The 19,200-nt window shown below is 40.9% G+C and overlaps 3 protein-coding genes across 5 annotated transcripts; all 3 read left to right on the top strand.

The window, feature by feature from the left end:
- Window positions 1-142: 142 nt before the first annotated feature.
- On the top strand, window positions 143-3,086 carry mitd1 (microtubule interacting and trafficking domain containing 1). Of its 2 annotated transcripts, none has more exons than XM_022740960.1 (7): window positions 143-384; window positions 482-583; window positions 1,375-1,511; window positions 1,871-1,957; window positions 2,069-2,181; window positions 2,392-2,452; window positions 2,579-3,086. In XM_022740960.1, the coding sequence occupies exons 1-7, from the start codon at window positions 240-242 to the stop codon at window positions 2,672-2,674; spliced, it is 741 nt and encodes a 246-aa protein (XP_022596681.1). In that variant the 5' UTR covers window positions 143-239; the 3' UTR covers window positions 2,675-3,086. The 2 variants fall into 2 exon arrangements, with proteins under 2 accessions (XP_022596681.1, XP_022596680.1); XM_022740959.1 differs by having other exon boundaries at window positions 479-583.
- A 2,634-nt stretch (window positions 3,087-5,720) lies between these two features.
- kiaa1211l (KIAA1211 like) lies at window positions 5,721-13,156 on the top strand. Of its 2 annotated transcripts, XM_022740927.1 has the most exons (7): window positions 5,721-5,761; window positions 7,084-7,143; window positions 7,428-7,572; window positions 7,692-7,827; window positions 7,919-8,080; window positions 12,489-12,609; window positions 12,715-13,156. In XM_022740927.1, the coding sequence occupies exons 2-7, from the start codon at window positions 7,095-7,097 to the stop codon at window positions 12,906-12,908; spliced, it is 807 nt and encodes a 268-aa protein (XP_022596648.1). In that variant the 5' UTR covers window positions 5,721-5,761; window positions 7,084-7,094; the 3' UTR covers window positions 12,909-13,156. The 2 variants fall into 2 exon arrangements, with proteins under 2 accessions (XP_022596648.1, XP_022596647.1); XM_022740926.1 differs by lacking the exons at window positions 5,721-5,761; window positions 7,084-7,143; window positions 7,428-7,572; window positions 7,692-7,827; window positions 7,919-8,080 and adding exons at window positions 9,836-10,716; window positions 11,034-12,004.
- A 1,410-nt stretch (window positions 13,157-14,566) lies between these two features.
- Window positions 14,567-18,240, top strand: creg2 (cellular repressor of E1A stimulated genes 2). Its single transcript, XM_022740950.1, has 4 exons — window positions 14,567-15,047; window positions 16,868-17,037; window positions 17,518-17,631; window positions 17,703-18,240. The coding sequence occupies exons 1-4, from the start codon at window positions 14,631-14,633 to the stop codon at window positions 17,842-17,844; spliced, it is 843 nt and encodes a 280-aa protein (XP_022596671.1). The 5' UTR covers window positions 14,567-14,630; the 3' UTR covers window positions 17,845-18,240.
- Window positions 18,241-19,200: the final 960 nt, after the last annotated feature.

The following is a 19,200-nucleotide window of genomic DNA, read 5'->3' as shown; positions in this document are numbered from 1 at the left end:
ATGCTATTTAGATTTTATAAAAAATTAAGTAAAATAAAGGTACTTCCGCTGTGTGTTATTGTTGAAAATGTACCCGTGTAACTCCCATACCATTTATGCAGCATTACGTTTCTCCGGGAGTTATTTTTGTGGCGCACTTGTGTAGCTGACAAGACAAGTCATTTCTTCCTGGTACTATTTAAGCATGACTACATTGTTGGTTTTTTAGAATCTAATAAAAACCAGTAGTTGACAGAACAATGGCACAAAATCATGTGTCAGGGATGGAGACGTCCGCTATATCCGTCCTGAAGCGGGCGGTGGAGCTGGATCACAGCAGCCGCTTCCAGGAGTCTCTAGTCTGCTACCAGGAGGGCATCCAGCTGCTCATGGACGTGCTGAAAGGTCTCTGTCTTCCTCTGGCATACATAGATACAGCAGTGTGAAAATAAATGAAGACATGGACCATCACTGTTTCTTGTTTTCTTTCTCCTGCCAGCAGCTGTGAAGGATGACTCAAAGAGAGGGCATTACAGAGAGAAGATAAAGGGCTACATGGACAGAGCGGAGCAAATAAAAGCTCATGTCAGCCAGATGAAAGAAGGTAGCTATCACCACCACCACCACTGAAAGCTCGATTATCAATTAGGAAAAGTGGGCAGCTGCCTTAAACAGGACAACCAGCCTTGGGTTCCTTGGTTTAACACAAATTTATTCAGGTAAAAAAAAAAAAGAAATATGATAGGACAGCTTCTGGTGTCCCGTACTGATGCTCTTGGAGGAGGGAATTCATTTTAAAAAAGAGGAAATATATAGATAAAAATAGGTAAAAAGGTAAAAATAAAACACTTTAAATATGTTAAATCTGCCTTCCTCAGGGTGTGTCCCTGAGGATGGTTATAATTTAGTAGTCCATATTTATTATATGCTTCTTATTTATAACCATCTACTTGAGTGCCTGTGGAATTTGACTTTCATGCCACACACTACCCGTAGATCAGAGCATATTTTTCCCCAAAATGATTGCAAACCATGTAAATATTGACACGGAGCCCCGCCAGAAGGAACACACAACAAGGTCATACTGCGGGACCCGCCTTAGGTCCCCTGATGTTTAAGTTGATAATGTACTTTAGTAGTACATATTTCCAAAGTATTGAGGCCCTGAGGCAAAATCTGGTTTTAATTCCTTTATTATGTCAGTTGATATTATGCAATGGTGCATGTTGTTCAACAATTTTGTGTTTAATCACAAACTTGCTGATTTACAAAAAAACCCCGGGTCAGTTTAAAAATGATTGGTGATGGATGAGAGAATGTGTGGATGTATGCGTCAGGGGTGAGACTGTTGCCTGTTCCACCTCTGATTTTTATTTTGTTTCTCCTGCCTGTCAGATGGGAAGTATCACGAGCAGATTAGAATATCAGAGGATGCTACTGGTCATAGCTATGAGGCTCTGTTCAAGCCATACATCAGCAGTGCACTCACAGAGGTCTGGGTGGAGGACCCATACATACGACACACCCACCAGGTAAGATCTTTATTTTCATCACAGTTTTACTTTGAGAGTTTTATTCCTCTTCGTTGCAAGATTGATTTGCCTTTTGTTTGACTTCAAGGACTGTGACTACTGTTTATTTTTATATATTCATTTTCAGTTAATTGACTAACTACTAACTGATTAATTGATCAGCACTGTGTGATTTCATTACCTATGCTTTTAACCTTCACATAGTAAGAACATGAACTTATATTCTTTTTGCATGATCTCTCTTTGCACCTTGTTTTGATGATAAATAGCTTTACAGTTAGAGTTTTATCCTCAGCATAAAACATTACCAAATTCAATTCATTATCAAACATGCCCCTCACCCCCTCTCTCCACCACAGTTATACAACTTAGTGCGGTTCTGTGAGATGTTGCTGAAAGCCTCCTGCAAGGTGAAAAGGATTCATCTCCTCACTTCGCAGGATGAAGTAGGTTATTTAACTAAGGAGGTCACACCATGTAATGAATGCATAGCAACCACATCAGTCTCTCCAGGTCAGGTTATTCTTTTGTTTCACTGCCTTCGTCTTGTCCTGCAGGCAGACAGCAGCCAACAGAGCAGCGCTTTGGCCGAGCTGAAAGAAAGTCTCAGTAACCAGGGAGTGACTCTGGATCTGCAGTTCTCCTCCACCATCCATGACAGGGAGATTAGGTACGGCAGCATATTTTCTTCATTTACAGCAGCTACATAGACATATAGTATGCAGACTTTCACAATGAAACAGCATACCTTATATCCTAATTATTTTTTCAAACGGTGGGATATTTTTTGAAAGAAAAATCCTTATTATGATATACTATATCGTGTTAGTTTCACATTAGCACTCCTTTTCCATAAATGTGGCTTAATTTTGTTTTTTAGGTTTGACAATGGTTGGATCATAAAGATAGGAAGGGGGCTGGATTATTTTAAGAGACCAAAGGTGAGTTTTCATACCTCATAATAATCAGTCCTGTAATGGACGCCATAGTTCAAATTTGTGGTTTTGGATGTCTGAGAATCAACATGTTCAGTTCTGCTGGTGAAAAGTGTCCATTACGTCCCACAGGGCCGATTCTCCATTGGATATTGTGACTATGACCTCAGGCAGTGCCAGGAGACCACTGTAGACATTTTTCACACCAAACACACAAAAACACTATGAGACTCCTGAAGCTTGATTTACCTTTTTTCTAACTCCACTTCTAACTCTTCTCCAAAGGACTTCATTCACTTACCTGCCTTCAAGGGTATACAGTATATATATATATATCTGCTGGGCTGATGGATTCGCCTTCACTTATGCATATGATCGGCCTCATAACAATTGTGTAATCGAGCATTCTTTGACAAAGCTGTTAAAACACGCTTGTTGTCACAATACTATGTCTAAATAACAACAAACTGTATAATGAGATATTCAGTATTTCTAATGGGGGTTTTTCTCCACACTTTTAAAGACTCTTTTCTATGACCTGTTTGTCTTTCTATACATCTCTTCTGTAATTATGTGAAGGTGCCTTTTAGGGTGTGATACTGCCATCTGGTGGAAAGATTATTCATTTGTTTATATTAAAACTGCTTTTATAATATAAAATGTCTTTGTGTGACTCTCTGAATTTTCACCATCTTTAAAGCTTATCCGTTTACTTCATATTCAGTGTGTCACATTCAAAATATACAGCTCAAAATAAATACATTCATACAAAAATGTAACAATAAAAAAGTCTTGCAGCCTGATTAAAAACTGTATTTAACTCGGTATAGTCAGATTTGGGTGTCTTGGTACACATAGCTATGGTATACAGTTGTATGTTCTTAGTAAGTGGACCTTGAATTTAGATTTACATTGTTTTATTTATTTTTTTGTCAAACTTCTATTCCTAATTTACAAAAGAATCTCAACTCCAGGTCGATTTACTTGCCTGCTCCGAAGCTTTTGACCACATCACATGGTCTTCATCCGTACATTGATTTGTAATGGATGCAACCGTAGATGTTTTCCACTTTCTACTTAACTTTCCTTTATTGTGAGCAGTAATGGACTTCACCTTCACATTGCTTGAAGTGTGCATGTTCCCAGTCTTTCACTGAATTTTACCCAAACTCCACAAAACCTCAGTGCAGCTGCAGCTTTATTAGTTATACCTAATATACAACTATTATTTTTATTCTGTCCTGCCTTTACACAACAGTTTCTGCTGCTGCTGGCTTTAAGCACACTGCTTCAAAAGGGTTAAACTCCTCTGTGGTAGTTGGCAGTCAACTCGTTTGAAAAGTGTAGATTATATATTAACAGATAACATGACTTTTGGATTCCTAGTGTTCATGAAAAGCCCACAAACTGACATCTGGTTAATGGGTAAAATATACTACATATAATGTAATGAGAACCTATAGCTCTGTAGATTTGACATGTATGGGAAAAGTCAAAAAGCATGAGTCCAAAATGAATCCAATAAAAATTTAAAAACAAAAATATATTTCCCAAAAGAAACATTCATGGCAAAATATCCCCTCATTAAATATTCATGGGAATTGTTTGTTTGAATGAATGGTAACCCTGGTGAGTTCAAACATTGCTGCGATCGGATTATCTATCGGCCTTAATCTCGATATGCACAGTCCTCATCCGGGCTCTGAGAGGAATAAATTATAATCCATCAGGAAATCACACGAACCAGAGACCATCATAACTGTAACAAGTTCCTCTGTTTTCCTTGAGCTGAGAAGACAAAGACTGTATTACAGGGGACAGTCAGAGCTGTGTATTTCAGCATGCACAGACGGCTCTTCTATCAGCTGCATTCTCCTTATACGCTAGATATGCTTCCATGCATATTGTCCTTTATGTGTAGATGATAGACAATAAATCCATGAATGGAAGGAATTAGGTAAAACCGCAGCCTAGACTCTTATGTCACTGTGGTCTGGTGACATGCTGCGTGTGGTTTGTTGCATGTAATCCAGATGTCACCGGTGTATATTCTAACAGATGAGGATTTGTGTGACGAGGAGCCTCGTGAGAGAAGCTGCTTGGCCACACATCCAGACACAAAAGTGTGGATGCAAAGGTTTGCTTTCCATTTCCCGCTGCCCTCCCTCTCTCTGATTGTAGCCCAGTGGCCTAGATAGTGTTTCCATCTCTGAATACTGCGAGAATGTGCAGAAAGTTGGATTCACTGCTGCAGCACTGAAATCATTTCCCTGATGATATGTGCGGGAGATATCTTTGTCTCTTTTTTTTTTTTTTTTTTTCCTATTTTAGGATTGTATTTTGATATTTGTTGACTGTGACAGTAGAGATATAGAGAAATAGAGAGGGAAGATGTCACATAGGTCCCCCAGCTAGAATCAAACCAGGGGAACTGTAGTTTTTTGGTATAGACCTGAACCAAAAGGCCACCAGGACAGCAAACTGGAAGAATCTTTGAAAATGATCTATTGTGTCCATTTTATTCATACAAAAGTACATAGTGATGTGTGGACACACAAATGCAAAATTCATGTATTTACTCACATTTCTCTAAAACTACTGTCGAATATTATTAAATATTATTTTATCTCCAGTGTCTGGTTCACCAAGGCTGGGAGATGGCTAATCCCTTGTTGGTGTTAATTTATATACATATAGATTTAACTTTCCAAGACACATATTTGCGCACACACATGCATAGTCTCCCCTCTGTGATCATACATACATACAGTGCCGTAGGCAACTCAGTGTAATATGTAAACAGTTCTATGAGCTGTAATTCCTGTATGCTTGTCCTCTTTCCAACTGGAGCTTTATTTTTTTCCCTCTACTCTCATTTCTGGGCCTAAAATCAGGTTAGCGTTTTATAAGGAGCTTAGCGCAAAGGGCCACAGTGTGCCACTAATGTAATAGAGTATCTCTCTCTCTCTCTCCCTCTCTCTCTCTCTCTCTCTCTCTCTCTCTCTCTCTCTCTCATTCTCTTCTGTCCTCTTTTCTCTTTGTGCATTTGCTTACCCTGTCATAAAGTGACCTTCTCTCTCTCTCTCTCTCTCTCTCTCTCTCTCTCTCTCTCTCTCTCTCTCTCCCCTGTTTTTCTTTCTCCTTCCACTTCCCTCGCTTCCTTCCCCTCTGCATCTCCCTCTATCTGCAGATGTGCACGACACAAGCCTGAGGTTTAAACATTAGGACAGTGACACAACCGAGACAAGACAACTCAGCGAAGAGAGGACGGAAAACAGGAGGAAGAGAAGCAGAGCTGCTGCTGTTAGACGTTGGGTAAATTTACTCATTTATTTTCTTCTCCATAGTGTGTGAATGTGTCTGCGTGTGTGTGTGTGTGTGTGTGTGTGTGTGTGTGTGTGTGTGTGTGTGTGTTTGACGGCTTCTCACATTGAGAAGGAGAAGTACTTTTCTCGTGGATGTCAGGTGAATTTTGTGCTGCAGTACCGTGATTAAGCTGTTGTTGCAGATTATGGTGCTGTGAAATCTTACAAGGATCTCTCTGCAATGCCAATAATCCAAGAGATTATCCTCTGTTTCTGCCGGGGCTATAGCTTGGCTCACTGGATGGCAAAGGTCTGGGGAACGGCCTGATTCATGAACACTTTAGTTTCATGCTCTGTGGTGGTAATTCTACTAACAAGTTGAAATTTATTTGTAGGACAAGCGGTTTAAATGTTACGTAAGTCAAATGTGACATCACGTGCAACTTTTTTGGAGTGCCTTGCTGCATTTCTGTGCTTATATCTTTTTCAAGAGCCTGAGAGCCTGTTGAGTGATATGAGAGGTGCAGTGTGGTCTTTCATTCCGTGTCCATAACCTGACACATCTTGTCTTTTATCAGGCAACCATGCCGTACAGAATCAAGCTCTGTTGACACCAGTTCCTTAGGTACACAGAGAAAACTGGATGAAACATAGAAAATGTTGTATGCATATCTCGAATAGAGCAATATCTCCAGGGCAGGGTGCAAAATAGAGTCAATAAAATAAAGGAAACCAGCTCCCTGCACTGAATCTTGCATCCAGTAACACATCAACCCAATCCGGATGTTTGTCAGGCAACTGTTGCATAAGTAAAGCTGCCTGAGAGCAAGACTTTAGTTTTTGCTTTGCTCACAAAATATCATTTTAAAGTTATCCAGGCTGCACTGTGCAATGTCATGTTAGAAATCCTGATACCTCCTCTGTAACCTACATAGTGTGTTTTTACTTGATGACACTGCACTGAATGTCTTTTCTGCTGAAATTTGTGCGCTTGTAAAAACTTCTTTGATTTTATTTTGTTGGATCACAAAGACATAAGTTTTCTAACCACACCCCACCAAGCTGCAGTCAAGGTTTGTACTGTTCCTGATAATGTCAATAAACCTTTGAACCTCAAGTCGTTTGCCAGATCTTCAAGCTATCACACCAGTGTAGTAAGTGTACAGAGAACATGCAACTGGAGTAGTCACACCTCATTAGACGCCCTTCACCATGTGACGACGGCCTCTAAAAACTGTAGGCCTGGGGTTTATATTATCACAGTTGCTTCTCATTATCAGTGCTGTTCTTCACACATACATATCCTGTCGTCTGCTGTGCTACTTCCTCTAGGGATCAGACCAATGGAGTCTTTCTCTGGAGATATAGAGGAAAGCACTGAAGATATTCCAGGTGAGGTTATCCATCATGAAGTTTTACATAAGAGAATTATGGTGAAGAGCAAGCAACACATTGACAAAAATGAGCCATCAAAGTAAAAGACTTTGTCAGCATACATATGCATGTTGGATGTAACAATTAGATAGATCATTTATAGGATGTAGAGACAAGATTATGTGAGTTCTGTCTGTGTGTTTGTGTGTGTGTGTGTGTGTGTGTGTGTGTGTGTGTGTGTGTGTGTGTGTGTGTGTGTGAGCTGCTGTGACCTGGATCTTCTCCATCACCATCTCTGTTAGGACGCAAAAAATCCAAACTCAAATCTCTGAAAACTCGTCTCTTCGGGAGGAATAAGAGAACAGGTGGAGAGGGAGACGCCAAAATCAGTCAGTCTGCCAGCGACATTACTGCAGGAAAGGGACTCGGATCAGATGAAGATTTGGTGTGAGTGTCTATATGATAGCAAATCTTGTAAATGTTTGCTTTACCGCTCCATTTTCTGTCCATACTTCTAGTCTCATCCTTCACCCTGTGTCTGTGTTTTTCCCCTCCTGCTGCCTCAGATGCTCCCAGGGGACGATGGGATCACGAGCATTGTCCCATGACAGCATCTTTCTGGCTGATCAGGTCCTGACAGACACTGAACCAGCCAGGGTCTTATCCCAGGAGAATGTTCACAGCAAGATCAAAGCTCTGCAGGTACAGTCTCTTATTTGAGGTATTTTGTTGAGAAGTGGGCATTTAAATATATCTTTTTTTTTTTTTAAACACCTGTGCTCTGGTATCACAGATGAAGCTTCAGCAGCAGAAGATGCATTTGGGACCGCCACCTCTTGTTGTGCCAATCAGACGTCCAGAGGACCTGGGAAGTCGCTCAGAGGATGACAGTCTTCTGCACAGCCCCCCTGAGGTCTCAGGAGGTGATGTTACATCCCAGGGAGCCTTCACCAAGGTGATTAATCATCTCACCTTAGTGATACATGTTCAGTTATCTGCATGGTTAATCGGTCCAAGTTCTTTTAGGAGAACTTGAGGGGATGCTTTTATGATTTTGAGTGTAGCGTCTGAATGGATTAATCAATCACGCTCTTCGTAGATGCATAGCCTCAATAAATTAGCTCTACTTTTCACCAATCATTATTGACATTAACATTACTCTATCAAAATGTCACACTGCTGCTCGGAGCCACAGACATAGTCTAGCAACAACATGCCTGTGTCTGCTCGGCAGTGATCACATCTGTATGTGTATCTATGTGTGTCTTTGCATTTCTGTTCTTATACAATATGTCTTAAGTTATGAAGATCCAGAATCTTGCAAGGAGGGAATTATATTTTCTTTTATTGCTGATAAACCCTTTAAAAAAAGGGTCACACTTCAGCTCCAATCCCAGTCTTTCCTACTGGAGCTGTAAATATTTAAAAACAGGTCAAAATATATAGTTACATAAAATAAAAAATACACCAAGGAATAAGACATTTTGGGCTTGTTGTAGGATGAGTTCATTGTCTGTTTTTTCATGGGATTTGTTGACAGTTTGAAAAATATAAATAATAGTCAGCCTTATCCTTTAAAGGAGTTATTTGTAAGTTTTGCTATTGCTACATAACCAGTGTTAGCATCAACAGCTGTTTACTTGCCAGTCTAGAAGAAACGTTGTGAATTCAGCATCAAACTTCATTCCTTTACTCACCAAGAGCCGTCTCCATTGGTGGAAGCAACGCCAACGTTAACTCTTGTCTCTATCACATCTTTTCTTCTACTGAAGTTAGCATGCTAACCAGCTAGCTCCTTCCCGTCTTGTCACTTTCTGATAGTGACTCACTGTAGCCTCCCAACTGCCCTGAAGACGTAGCGCTGCTCCGAGGGTGTATTATAACCTTTTGTCTCATAAGTGCAATGATGGCCGAAGCTCTGGTCAAGCATCAATCACTGATCAAACTTAAAGATAACCCTTTTGAGGTCAGGTAGGACAGAGTCAGGTTAGGCTTTGGTCTTCAGGAATGAAAGACCATCTTAATACTGTCTTAATAATATTGCTGATGATTTTCTTGATTTCTTTTTCTTTTTTTTTTTATACCAGCCATTCTCTCGTCCACTCTCACCCATCCCCAAACCTGCACTAGCCAAGTATGTGCCCCCGACTCCATCCCATCCATTACCTCTTACTGTCCCCTCCATTTCCTCTGTTATCGAGCCCCCGTTGGACTTCAGTTCTCCAGCTCAGTTCACCCCCTGCTTAGATACCTCTGCTGCTCGCCACCGGATGTCTGTGAAGCCCAGAAACCAGAGGGCCAGCACCAAGAAGAGACCCGCTGCAGTGAGTGACCGTACCTACCATCTGTCAAACAAGCAAAGCACAACTCCTTCACTTTTCTAACCAATCTTCTTTTTTTTTTCTTGGCAGACTGATTCCAGGTCTCATTCCAACACCCTGAACAACATCGACCACCCTGATTATGTGAAAGAAGAAGAGCAGCGACTTGGTGCTCAAGACGAGGTGACACTGGAGACAGAACAAGAAGAGGTTGACATTTCTATCACAGCTCAGCGCCTTCCTTCAAAATCCCCAGAGTTGACACATATCACATCAGAAGCAGCACCCAAATCATCCAGTCTAACTTTTTCCCAACAGGACCACGCTCCTCCCGGGAGAGGGTCCTCTGTATCCTCACACATTCTTCGGGTTAAGCCTCAAAGACCAGTGGATGTAATATCTAGTGAACGACCGCATTCATCCTTTATAGAGTCAGAACTTAAAAACAAAAGGGAGAGGGATTTCGAGATACAAGTAATGTCCCACGACAAGAGGAATACTCTAAAAAAGGCTGGAATGACTGAAGACTCCTCAGATCCGCTCTCCACTATCTTCGGCTCAGTGGTGGCATTCAGGCCTTCCTCTGTTCACCAGCAGGTTCAAGGTGAGATAGAGAGCACAAGAGGAATAAAGAGACCTGCCCCAGGATCTGGGTCCTTCCATTTCTCCATCAACACTGCCAAAAACCGAGATGGAGAGAGACCCCGATCGGGCAGTTTTGCGGGAATGCTGGAACAAGCTGATGCCAGGCACAAGACTACAGGGGGAACAGAGGACAAACCCTTTTCAAGCTCGAGGGAAAAGGAGGAATTTAGAGACTTACAACCCAGAGGGAGCCCATTTTCTGTGGGAAGACCGAAACAAGAGGGAGCTCCACCCAAAAGCTCAGTACTTCCATGGGACAGGAGAGACAGCCTCAAAAGGACAGAATTGGCGACAGCATCTAAAAACACGGCTACAGATACAGGCACCGTAGAGAGGGAGGAGGTGGACAGCAGCCAGGAGGAGGTGGAAGAGGCAGTGGAAGCACAGGAGGTCCAGGAGGAAGAGGGAAAGACGGCGTTCGGTGTTAAATTACGCTCAACATCTCAGTCGATGAGATTTCGGGCTGATGCTGCTTCGAACCATCTTTCTAAGCCAGCAGTGTGTGAAGACCAATGTGACAAACAGAAAAGACAGGAAATAAGTGATAATGTTGGCTACATGTCTAAAAAGCTGCCATCAAACTTCTCTTGTACGCCATCCACCTCTGGAGATGTCCAAGTGACAGGTGAGTTTCTGAGAAATCTTTTTAACTTCACCATGTTTAATCTTAGGTTCACTTAATGACACAAATAATATTTGTTTAGTCCATACTGTGCTACAAGCCAAGGTTTAGCAGCCATATTTTTCAATCCCATGTAAGGTTAAACATTGCACCAATACCAACTTTATATGTGAAAGGAGATAAGTTATACATAGAAAATAATCTCCACAGTGATAAGGTTTTTACTGATCACATGGGACCTTTGTACTCATTAAAATACCACCCAGGCTAACTTTAACCATGCTGCCAAGCGTGTCTAACAGATTTGTTTGCCTCCTTAGATCCAACCCCGTCTGGCTTCTCCCTTCCAGTCAAGAATAACCTCCCATCTACTGGCGAAGCTCACATCACGCCTGCAGAAGTCCAAGCAACCTCGTCAGAGGCGAGAGAAGTAGAAACTTCCCTCACGGTGCTTCAGGAGCCCCAACCTGTCCCTCAAACAGCCTCATCTGAGGTGTCCTGGATGAGCCTAGCAATGGAAAAGACCAGAAGCCTGCAGCAGCTCTTTACTAGCAGATTCCCCAGAGATTTTACAGGCGTGCAGACTGTGGCTCGACCACAAGCACAAGTGCAGCCAACGAATCAAGCAGAGACACTGACTGGTACACAAATGCAAACACAGAGTGTAAAAATGCAACAGAGTACAACACCAGTACAGGCTGCTGATACAGTAAAATCAACAGTGCAAAGTAGAAGTCAAGCACAGACTGTCAAACCAGTGCAACAGAAGACGTCAACGACATCTATAGCTCTGTCAAACACCTCAAGAGAAGCGCAAACGTCAAAACAAACCAGTGAATCCCAGTCACACCCAGATACAGCTCAGTCCGCCTCACAGTGTCCCACTCATCCACCTGTACAGACCCACCCACGGACAACACAGTCTCCCTCGCTCTCTTCTACACAAACAGAGGCCTCATGTCAGTTTGCACAAGGGAGTGCCACTCAGTGTCTTGCACAACCTCACCTTTCCTCGGGTCAGCATGCCGCACCCCAACAACCTGCTTGGAACAATCGAGGTCTCCACCTCACCAACCAGCTCAAACCCACGACGCCAGTTTCCACTACCTCATCAGCCACAGCCCCTCCTCCAGTGTCTGCCTTGGGGAGAGGGGAAAGAGAAGCCAACGTGCAGGAAACAGAGGGTCCATCCCTCTCAGGAAGACGAGCAGTTTGGGCCGGGTCAGTGGGCGAGAAGGCCGCTGTTCTGGAAAAACGGGCAGAGTGGACCACTCCACCTGGAACCAAGGGGGTTTGTGGTGCTTCTTTGTAACCGTGTTTCATACCACGAGTGACTGTAAACTAATTTAAGGATAAGTCTGGTGATATACTGTATTTTTCTTCTTGTCAACAAATCCTCTCGATACTTTCTGCCCTGTCAAGAGCGCTCTGAAACTGTGCTCTTTAAATCTTTCTTTAAAAACTAATTTCCTTTAACTATTGGGCACCATAATGCATAATCATGTTTATCCTACTGAAGGAATACGTCAGCCTAAGTTGTGGCTCACTGATGTGTTTTTAAGGTTTTTGGACAACAATGGTGGTCTATGTCACAGAGTTATAAGCTGTATCAGGCTTTGTCTACACATAGAATGCTTGGTTTATGTCTTTTTATTGGATTTTTGACATTTAATTAAATATAAATATAGAATATTGCAAGATTTATCATTTAACTTCAAGGTTTTTGGACTGACGATCTATCCTGAGTAGATGATCTAACTCTCAGTTTTTCTTAGGGGGAATTGAAGAAAGCTCAAACAGAAGTGCAGACATCAGCTGAATCCCCTGCCTTGGCCAAAACCACACCTCTAAGCAAAGACACGAAACCAGAAGGAAGGCAAGGGGTAAAACTTGCAGGTGTGTTGACATACAGTATATTACTCATAATGACACCTGTAAAAATATTTATAGGTATTCAGCATCTCCATCTGCAGCAATTTGACACATTTTTTTTTTCTTCAGAGTCAAGCCCCACCAAAGTTCCAGACAGGCCACGAGAGGACAAATGGCTCCGGAAAAACATGGCATCTTCATCGCCCTCATCGTCACCCACACAGCCATCAGTGCTGCAGTCCATGTCTGAGAGTGGCCAGCCATCCTGGATGGAACTGGCGAAGAGGAAATCAATGGCCTGGAGCGACAAGACCATGGACTAAGAAGGAAAACAGACAGATATACAGGGTATGCAAACAAGAATATGAACAGCACTGCAGACCTTTATCAAGGTTAATGAGTTGGATGTTTGGTGAGACTGATGTTGATACAACTCTTTGGTAATTTATGTAGTAAAGCTGATGTGTTGAATTGTATTTAATTGTAAAGTGTTAATGTTATACTGGAAGATGGAGAGAGAGTATATGTTGAAAGGTTCACTATAATCCCTCTCCACTACAACCACTTTAAGATAAAGGGTATTTCTGAATAATGTTGTATCTGATTCAGCATTTCACTGCTGTTAATACTTTATGTTAAAGAATAAAAAAAATAATTTTAAACTTTTTTTGTCACTTGTTAAGTCCCTTTATGTAACATGGCTAAGCCCCAGGAGCCCAGTACAATATACACATTATACTGCCTTAATAACACCAGAAATGACCTAAAACAACGCTTAACTAGTTGAAATGAAGCAATAACGAGTGAATGTGGAAAAAGAAAAATTTTAACTAATTGGAGCCTTTTTCAAACCTTCATTGCAAGAATGTCTGATAACGGTTCCACTCTGCAGTGATGTACAAATATATAATAGGAAATCAATTTGCAAACTAATTTGGTGTACTTTTTCACAGCAGTCAATTTGACACGACACAGTAGGAAAAGCACAGGTGTAAATGCTAAAACGAATGATAGCTGACATCCAGTTACCTGCTTTGGTTCATGGCTCACTGTCACACTGTCATGGGACACTTGAGTAGAACAGAGCCATCATTAATGTTGATAGCAACACCTGTGCTTTTCCTACTATGACAATTCAAAATGTGTGCTGTGAAAAAGGCCATGTAACGACCCTACACAGCCCTGGTTCACCCACAGGTGTTCCCACTTATTTTCCCTGATTAGATTAAGCCTCCCCTCAGCAGTGTGCGAGTGTGGACAGAGTGCACCTGATTGCTGTCGCTAGCAGTCTCCTTCAGTCAGCCACTTCTGCACCTGTTTGGGCTGGAGATGGTTTGGCCATAACAGGGAAATGAGTGGTGAACAGTTTGTTTTTTCAGAGGGCTAATCAGACAATAGGTTATAGTATCCAGTATTTCACGAAAAAGTGTGAAAATGTATCCACTGGAGGGTCCTGATACTTTCTAAGCATATCATAGGTTTGGTAACATCATCTGCAAACTGACAATTATTTTCTTTCTATGATTTATCCCTTTTTATTTAAAATGCCCTTTGAAGAATACAACACTGGTGTTCATTACATTTTATAGAGTAATTAATAAATACCTGTGTGTGTGTGTTTTTTCAAAGTATTATGGGGCCCATGATTTAAATAACATCTTCAATGCAAAACATTGCTGTTGGACTTTTTTATTTTTTATTTTTTATAAGGTAAGTAGCCATAGATGTGAAATGTAGTGGGGTAGAGAAAGTGCAATATTTATCTCTAAAATCTAATGGCGTATAAGTCAAAACAATATGCACGACGTGTTTAAAAAAGTTCTACCAACTACTTTTTTTTGCAGATATAAAAATCTGTATGTTTTACGTCATAAATGCCTCAGTGGGTTAATTACAAGATCAATTTCCCTGGTTTGTCAGTAGGGGTCGGTGTAGACATGCCCTCTATCTTACAAAAATCTCCTCGTGTTACGAAAGCACATACACGTGAGTTTGTAAACAAGAGAGTGAGTGGATGAACGCGGCCATTCCCCGAGCTCCATGATATGAAGGCCTGCTACTTTCCCCTGGCAGTATTTGCCAATGTGCTGTGTCTGTGTCAAAGCTACACGTTGAGGAGCTCGGTGTCCTGGGTCGTGTCCTCCAACGATGTAGTGGAGGACGCGGACCTATCGGAGGAGGTCGCCCCGGCGTTGCTGGTGGACAGCGCGGGGCTGTGGAAGCAGGCTTATCCGTCCTCCAACGTCCTCGGAGACAGCGTGGAGAGCCCCGGAGAGCTGGTCAAGCCCGAAAACGACAATGTGGCGCAGCTGTCCTCACGTTTGTTTTCATATCGGCTGGAGAAGGTGAAGAAGTCCGCCAGCAGCTCTCCTCCCCCGCACCAGGAGACCGCCAGGACTGCTAGATACATAGCTCATTACAGTGACTGGGGACATCTGTCCACCATTTCAACCCAAGACAAGGTAACACACACTAATATATAGGTTTCCTCTGGGCTGGGACATCCTAATGTATGTGTAAGTGAAGTCATTGCATTTCAGTATTTTAAACAAGTGTAGGTAAGGAACAATCCTCAAAATCTTCTGTCAGTGAACCAAACACTGAGGGAACCTCAGCAGAGCCAGGACAGCAGCATAGGTTTTAGAAATACTGAGGTCGAGTGGTGGAAAGCAAAGTACATTTACTCAAGTAAGAAAATTTTTTAAGCTACTTGATTATTCCCAATGCATGCATCTTCACACTTACACTGAAGGGAATATTGTACACTACATGTGTCTATAGTTACTTTTACATGTATGCACAAAATATGATGCATTATTATTGAGTTAAGGCCCTGCACACTGACTCAGTGTTTTCATTTATGTGGCTGGTTACACTTATGATTGGAGTTGTGTGGAGTTATACTGGGCTTTATGGAAGACCAACATGTGTCAGTGAGAATGAGAAAGTTGTGACTTGTACCACAACAAAATTAAGAAAGCCCCTGAAGACCCCACACATTTATATTCTAATATTTATGTATATATATATATAGTCAAATGCTTTAAGTTAAAAAGTAATGGATAAAGTGTATAAAATACTCATAGTAGTTTTCTTAAATTGTAGAATGTAAACCTTTAAAATTCCTATAATGAATACTGAGGTCATGACATCAGTGTCCTCACTGGTAGCTTTGGTTCAGTGATTACCAATTGTACAGCAAGTAATTGAAAAAATCACAACATTTAACATTTTATTTCTTAATTTTACACTGACGCCACATCCTAGGTATTTTTTGTGATTCTTTTTTGAGAAACTTACATTTGAAAATTTACACATGAGTAATTTATAAGCTGAGATTGATATTTTTGGACTTGGCAGAGTGGTGAAGCCTCCGAAATAGGACACTTTATGTTGGGAAATAAAGTTTAATCAATATATGCAAACACTGTAAATCCCACCCTATGCCAGAAATATGAGGATAAAGACTTGTGTCTAACTATGTTGTTTTTCAAAATTTAGCTACCAAACAACAAAAATGTGTATTTACAATCATTAAATGCACTTATGAAATCATCCCGAGGTCTAGGGCTGCAATTATTATTTTCATTACAGATTAATATGTTGATTATTTTATCAGTGAATCTATTATGGTGAAAAATTGTTGGTAGGATTTTAGAAATACTGAGGTCACGAACCCCCCAAAGGCACATCCCAGCACTCTCAAAATTTTAACCAGAAACCAAAAAGAATGTTAATGGTTATTTATTATTTTATTTTATTTTCATACAGAACAACAGGAATGATACAAATGCTCATGTTGATTCCTCTCCCTTATTATAACTGATATTAGCGTTCATGTTCTGTACAACACTACTGGTCTTACCCTACCAGATATTTGTATGTGTGAAAGATTTTCCTTTTAGTCATAGTTGTAGCAGTCATTTTAGAAGTACCCTCCACCCACAGATTTTGAAAACACCTGAAACTTTTCCATTATTTGGATACTTCTCCATTTTAATTTATTCAAGTCACTTCAATGATATTTTTTATTTAAAAACAGGGTCTCTACAATGGCCTAAAGTGTTATTTACTCCTCCGTCATTAAATTCTGTTTATATTTCATCATTGGCACTTCAGGTAACCACATTTTTCCCCCACTACCCTGTGTATGATAATATAATGCAATGCGCTGCTTTTATTTTATTATTAACACAGAAACACACAGTATCCATCTCTACATCTTCATTGCTGAATTTGCTGTGAAACCAGGTGTTTTGGTAACATCATGCTTGTTGCACAGATCAAAGGTCTCCCCTTTGGGAACATCTTCTCAGTCAGTGATGGACCACTGGACAACAGCACTGGAGTTATCTACTTCTATGTGACTCCAATGGACAACACTGTGTCAGACCTGAAAAGTAACCCCTATGCTTCTCTCACCTTCTCAGAAGCAGAGGGGGAGTTCTGCAGGTAAGCTCCACTGAAGTCATGGCCACATTAATTTACTAAAAATGAACTGCTGGCCCCCATTAAGTCCCAGTTCTTCCCACACTGGAGGCAGGAAATACTACCTTGGCTCAAGGTTTGCTGTATGGTAATTTGATTATACACAAATTATTTGAATAACAAAGCATAAAATTTAAATAATGAAGGTCTTAAAATGAACTAACTTAAGATTGGCCTGTCTTAACGCACAGCCTCAACATTAGGTAATGAAGGACCCACTGGCTGCAGGATTCTAGTAGTTCTTATTTTCAAACAAATTCCCAATATAATCAGTACAGATCCATTTACATACAGTCTGGAGCCTGTGGTGTCCTGGACAGTTTCCCACTTTGTGTGGCTAGTTCAAGAATTTATTGAATTATGGCTGAGTTTCTGGAAGGCTGGGAAAAAGTATGCGTGTGTGTGTGCGTGTTACAATGGTAACATGGTCTTCTTTGTCTCAAGGCAAATGGTGTATGATCCAGAGGATCCAAGATGTGCTCGACTCACACTAACAGGGAAGATGGTGGAGGTGGCCCCAGAGGAGCTTGCATTTGCAAAGGAGGCCATGTTCTCAAGGTAAAACTGAGGAAAAACAAAGAGATTTGGCACATGTGCAGTATGATCATGTGTTGCTGTTGTTTTTGTAGACATCCTGTGATGGCAAAGTGGCCAGTGGGGCACAAGTGGTTCTTTATGAAGCTGGAATTGATCCAGGTCTGGCTGCAGGACTGGATTGGCGGCACATCCCTCATTCCATTGGAGGACTACTTTAAAGCTACACCCTTCTGAGAATACCCCTCCCTCGGCATCACGTCAGCCTACAGAAACAGATTGGTTCAGCTGTCTACAGGACGCACATCACTCTAATAAGGCGTGACAGTTCGCAAAGCAGCAATGTTCAAAGAATATTTTTAACATTGTTTTCACTTATTTTTGCTATTTTAACACTTTGAAAGTGAATATTCTTCACACCCACTTTTTCTCTTTTGCCACTCAACTCGGTTTCCTGTGTTTGGTGAGTGAATGTATTTTAAGTCAGTAAGCTTATTAAATTCAGTGTTCACAGTCATCACAGCTGGTATAGAACATTCTGCCATTTAATGTATTCTTTTTAAACATTGATTACTATTTTATGGGTTTGCATCAAACTATGTGCGTTGTTTTGAAAAATAAATGAATGTTAGCACCTGGGTTTGAGTCCGACCCCATGTCATGCCTTCTCTCTCTCTCCCCCCCTGACCTTCCTGTCTATCTCTCACTGTCCTATCAGAATAAAGGCAAAAATGCCCAAAAAATAACAAAAAAAAAATTTCTTCTCAAGGTCCATTTAGCAGCCGTTGCTGGCTTTCAATCATATCACATTACCTTCATTAGCGGATGGAATTTTAGATGTGCAAAGGTTTTGTAGCACCTTGTTCAACTGGCAAATTCATCTGCAGGTAAGAATCATGTGATAATGATCAAAGGCCTTAGAGCTGTTAACTAAATGGACTTTGAGGTGAGATTGTTTTGTCAGCTGCTGTTTTCAAGGTCAAGAATGAACTTTAATTAAATTAGCGTTATGCTCTGATACTGTGCACACACAGCTTGTCTGATGCATAATTGCAAAATGTAATGCTTATTGGAGACTGGTTCTACAGTCATGCATAGTGCAAGATAAAAACAAGACAGTGTGAATGGAATAAGAAATGATTTTTTTATTTTGACTAAATAGTCTCCACTCACTCCACATTTTTTTATATCAGAAATGGCCCCCACAATTGACATTTAAACATGAAATTTTATCATCAAATGTGAAGACGTTTTTTGATGTTAAAGGGCGTATCTAATTATCGAGTGCTGTATGGAGACATTTGATGGAACAGATAATGCATACAGATTACATCTACATTAAAGCAGCTGAAAACAAGGCCACTAGATGGCGTGCTTTCTGCTTGTAGCGTGAAAAGCCACTTCAGCTTAGTGGATCACAAGTTGGTCACTTTATGGCAGAGGTCACAAGACAGATCTCAACCATGGGACAGTTTTTTCAGCATTGGTCAGCCTTTTGCAGTTGTGGTGTTTGTTTTCAGTATTTTTGTTGATTCGTTTTAAACGTTTTACGAATTAGGCATTAAATTTAATGTAAAACCGTTTTGATGGAAT

Source organism: Seriola dumerili, unplaced genomic scaffold (genome assembly GCF_002260705.1).
Source record: "Seriola dumerili isolate Sdu_G_001 unplaced genomic scaffold, Sdu_1.0 BDQW01000052.1, whole genome shotgun sequence".
NCBI lineage: Eukaryota > Metazoa > Chordata > Actinopteri > Carangiformes > Carangidae > Seriola > Seriola dumerili.
The sequence above is the reverse complement of the archived record's forward strand: the minus strand, read 5'-3'. Positions and strand labels throughout refer to the sequence as shown.

Bases quoted from the DNA above. Each gene is read 5' to 3' on its own strand.
- creg2 (XM_022740950.1), top strand. From the start codon at position 14,631: ATGAAGGCCTGCTACTTTCCCCTGGCAGTATTTGCCAATGTGCTGTGT. The intron at 17,038-17,517 runs GTAAGCTCCACT...CTTTGTCTCAAG, and splicing joins GCAGAGGGGGAGTTCTGCAG to GCAAATGGTGTATGATCCAG. The intron at 17,632-17,702 runs GTAAAACTGAGG...TTGTTTTTGTAG, and splicing joins AAGGAGGCCATGTTCTCAAG to ACATCCTGTGATGGCAAAGT.
- mitd1 (XM_022740959.1), top strand. From the start codon at position 240: ATGGCACAAAATCATGTGTCAGGGATGGAGACGTCCGCTATATCCGTC. The intron at 1,512-1,870 runs GTAAGATCTTTA...TCTCCACCACAG, and splicing joins ACATACGACACACCCACCAG to TTATACAACTTAGTGCGGTT. The intron at 2,182-2,391 runs GTACGGCAGCAT...TTTGTTTTTTAG, and splicing joins ATCCATGACAGGGAGATTAG to GTTTGACAATGGTTGGATCA.
- kiaa1211l (XM_022740926.1), top strand. From the start codon at position 9,924: ATGTCCCACGACAAGAGGAATACTCTAAAAAAGGCTGGAATGACTGAA. The intron at 12,005-12,488 runs GTTTGTGGTGCT...AGTTTTTCTTAG, and splicing joins CTCCACCTGGAACCAAGGGG to GGGGAATTGAAGAAAGCTCA. The intron at 12,610-12,714 runs GTGTGTTGACAT...TTTTTTCTTCAG, and splicing joins GCAAGGGGTAAAACTTGCAG to AGTCAAGCCCCACCAAAGTT.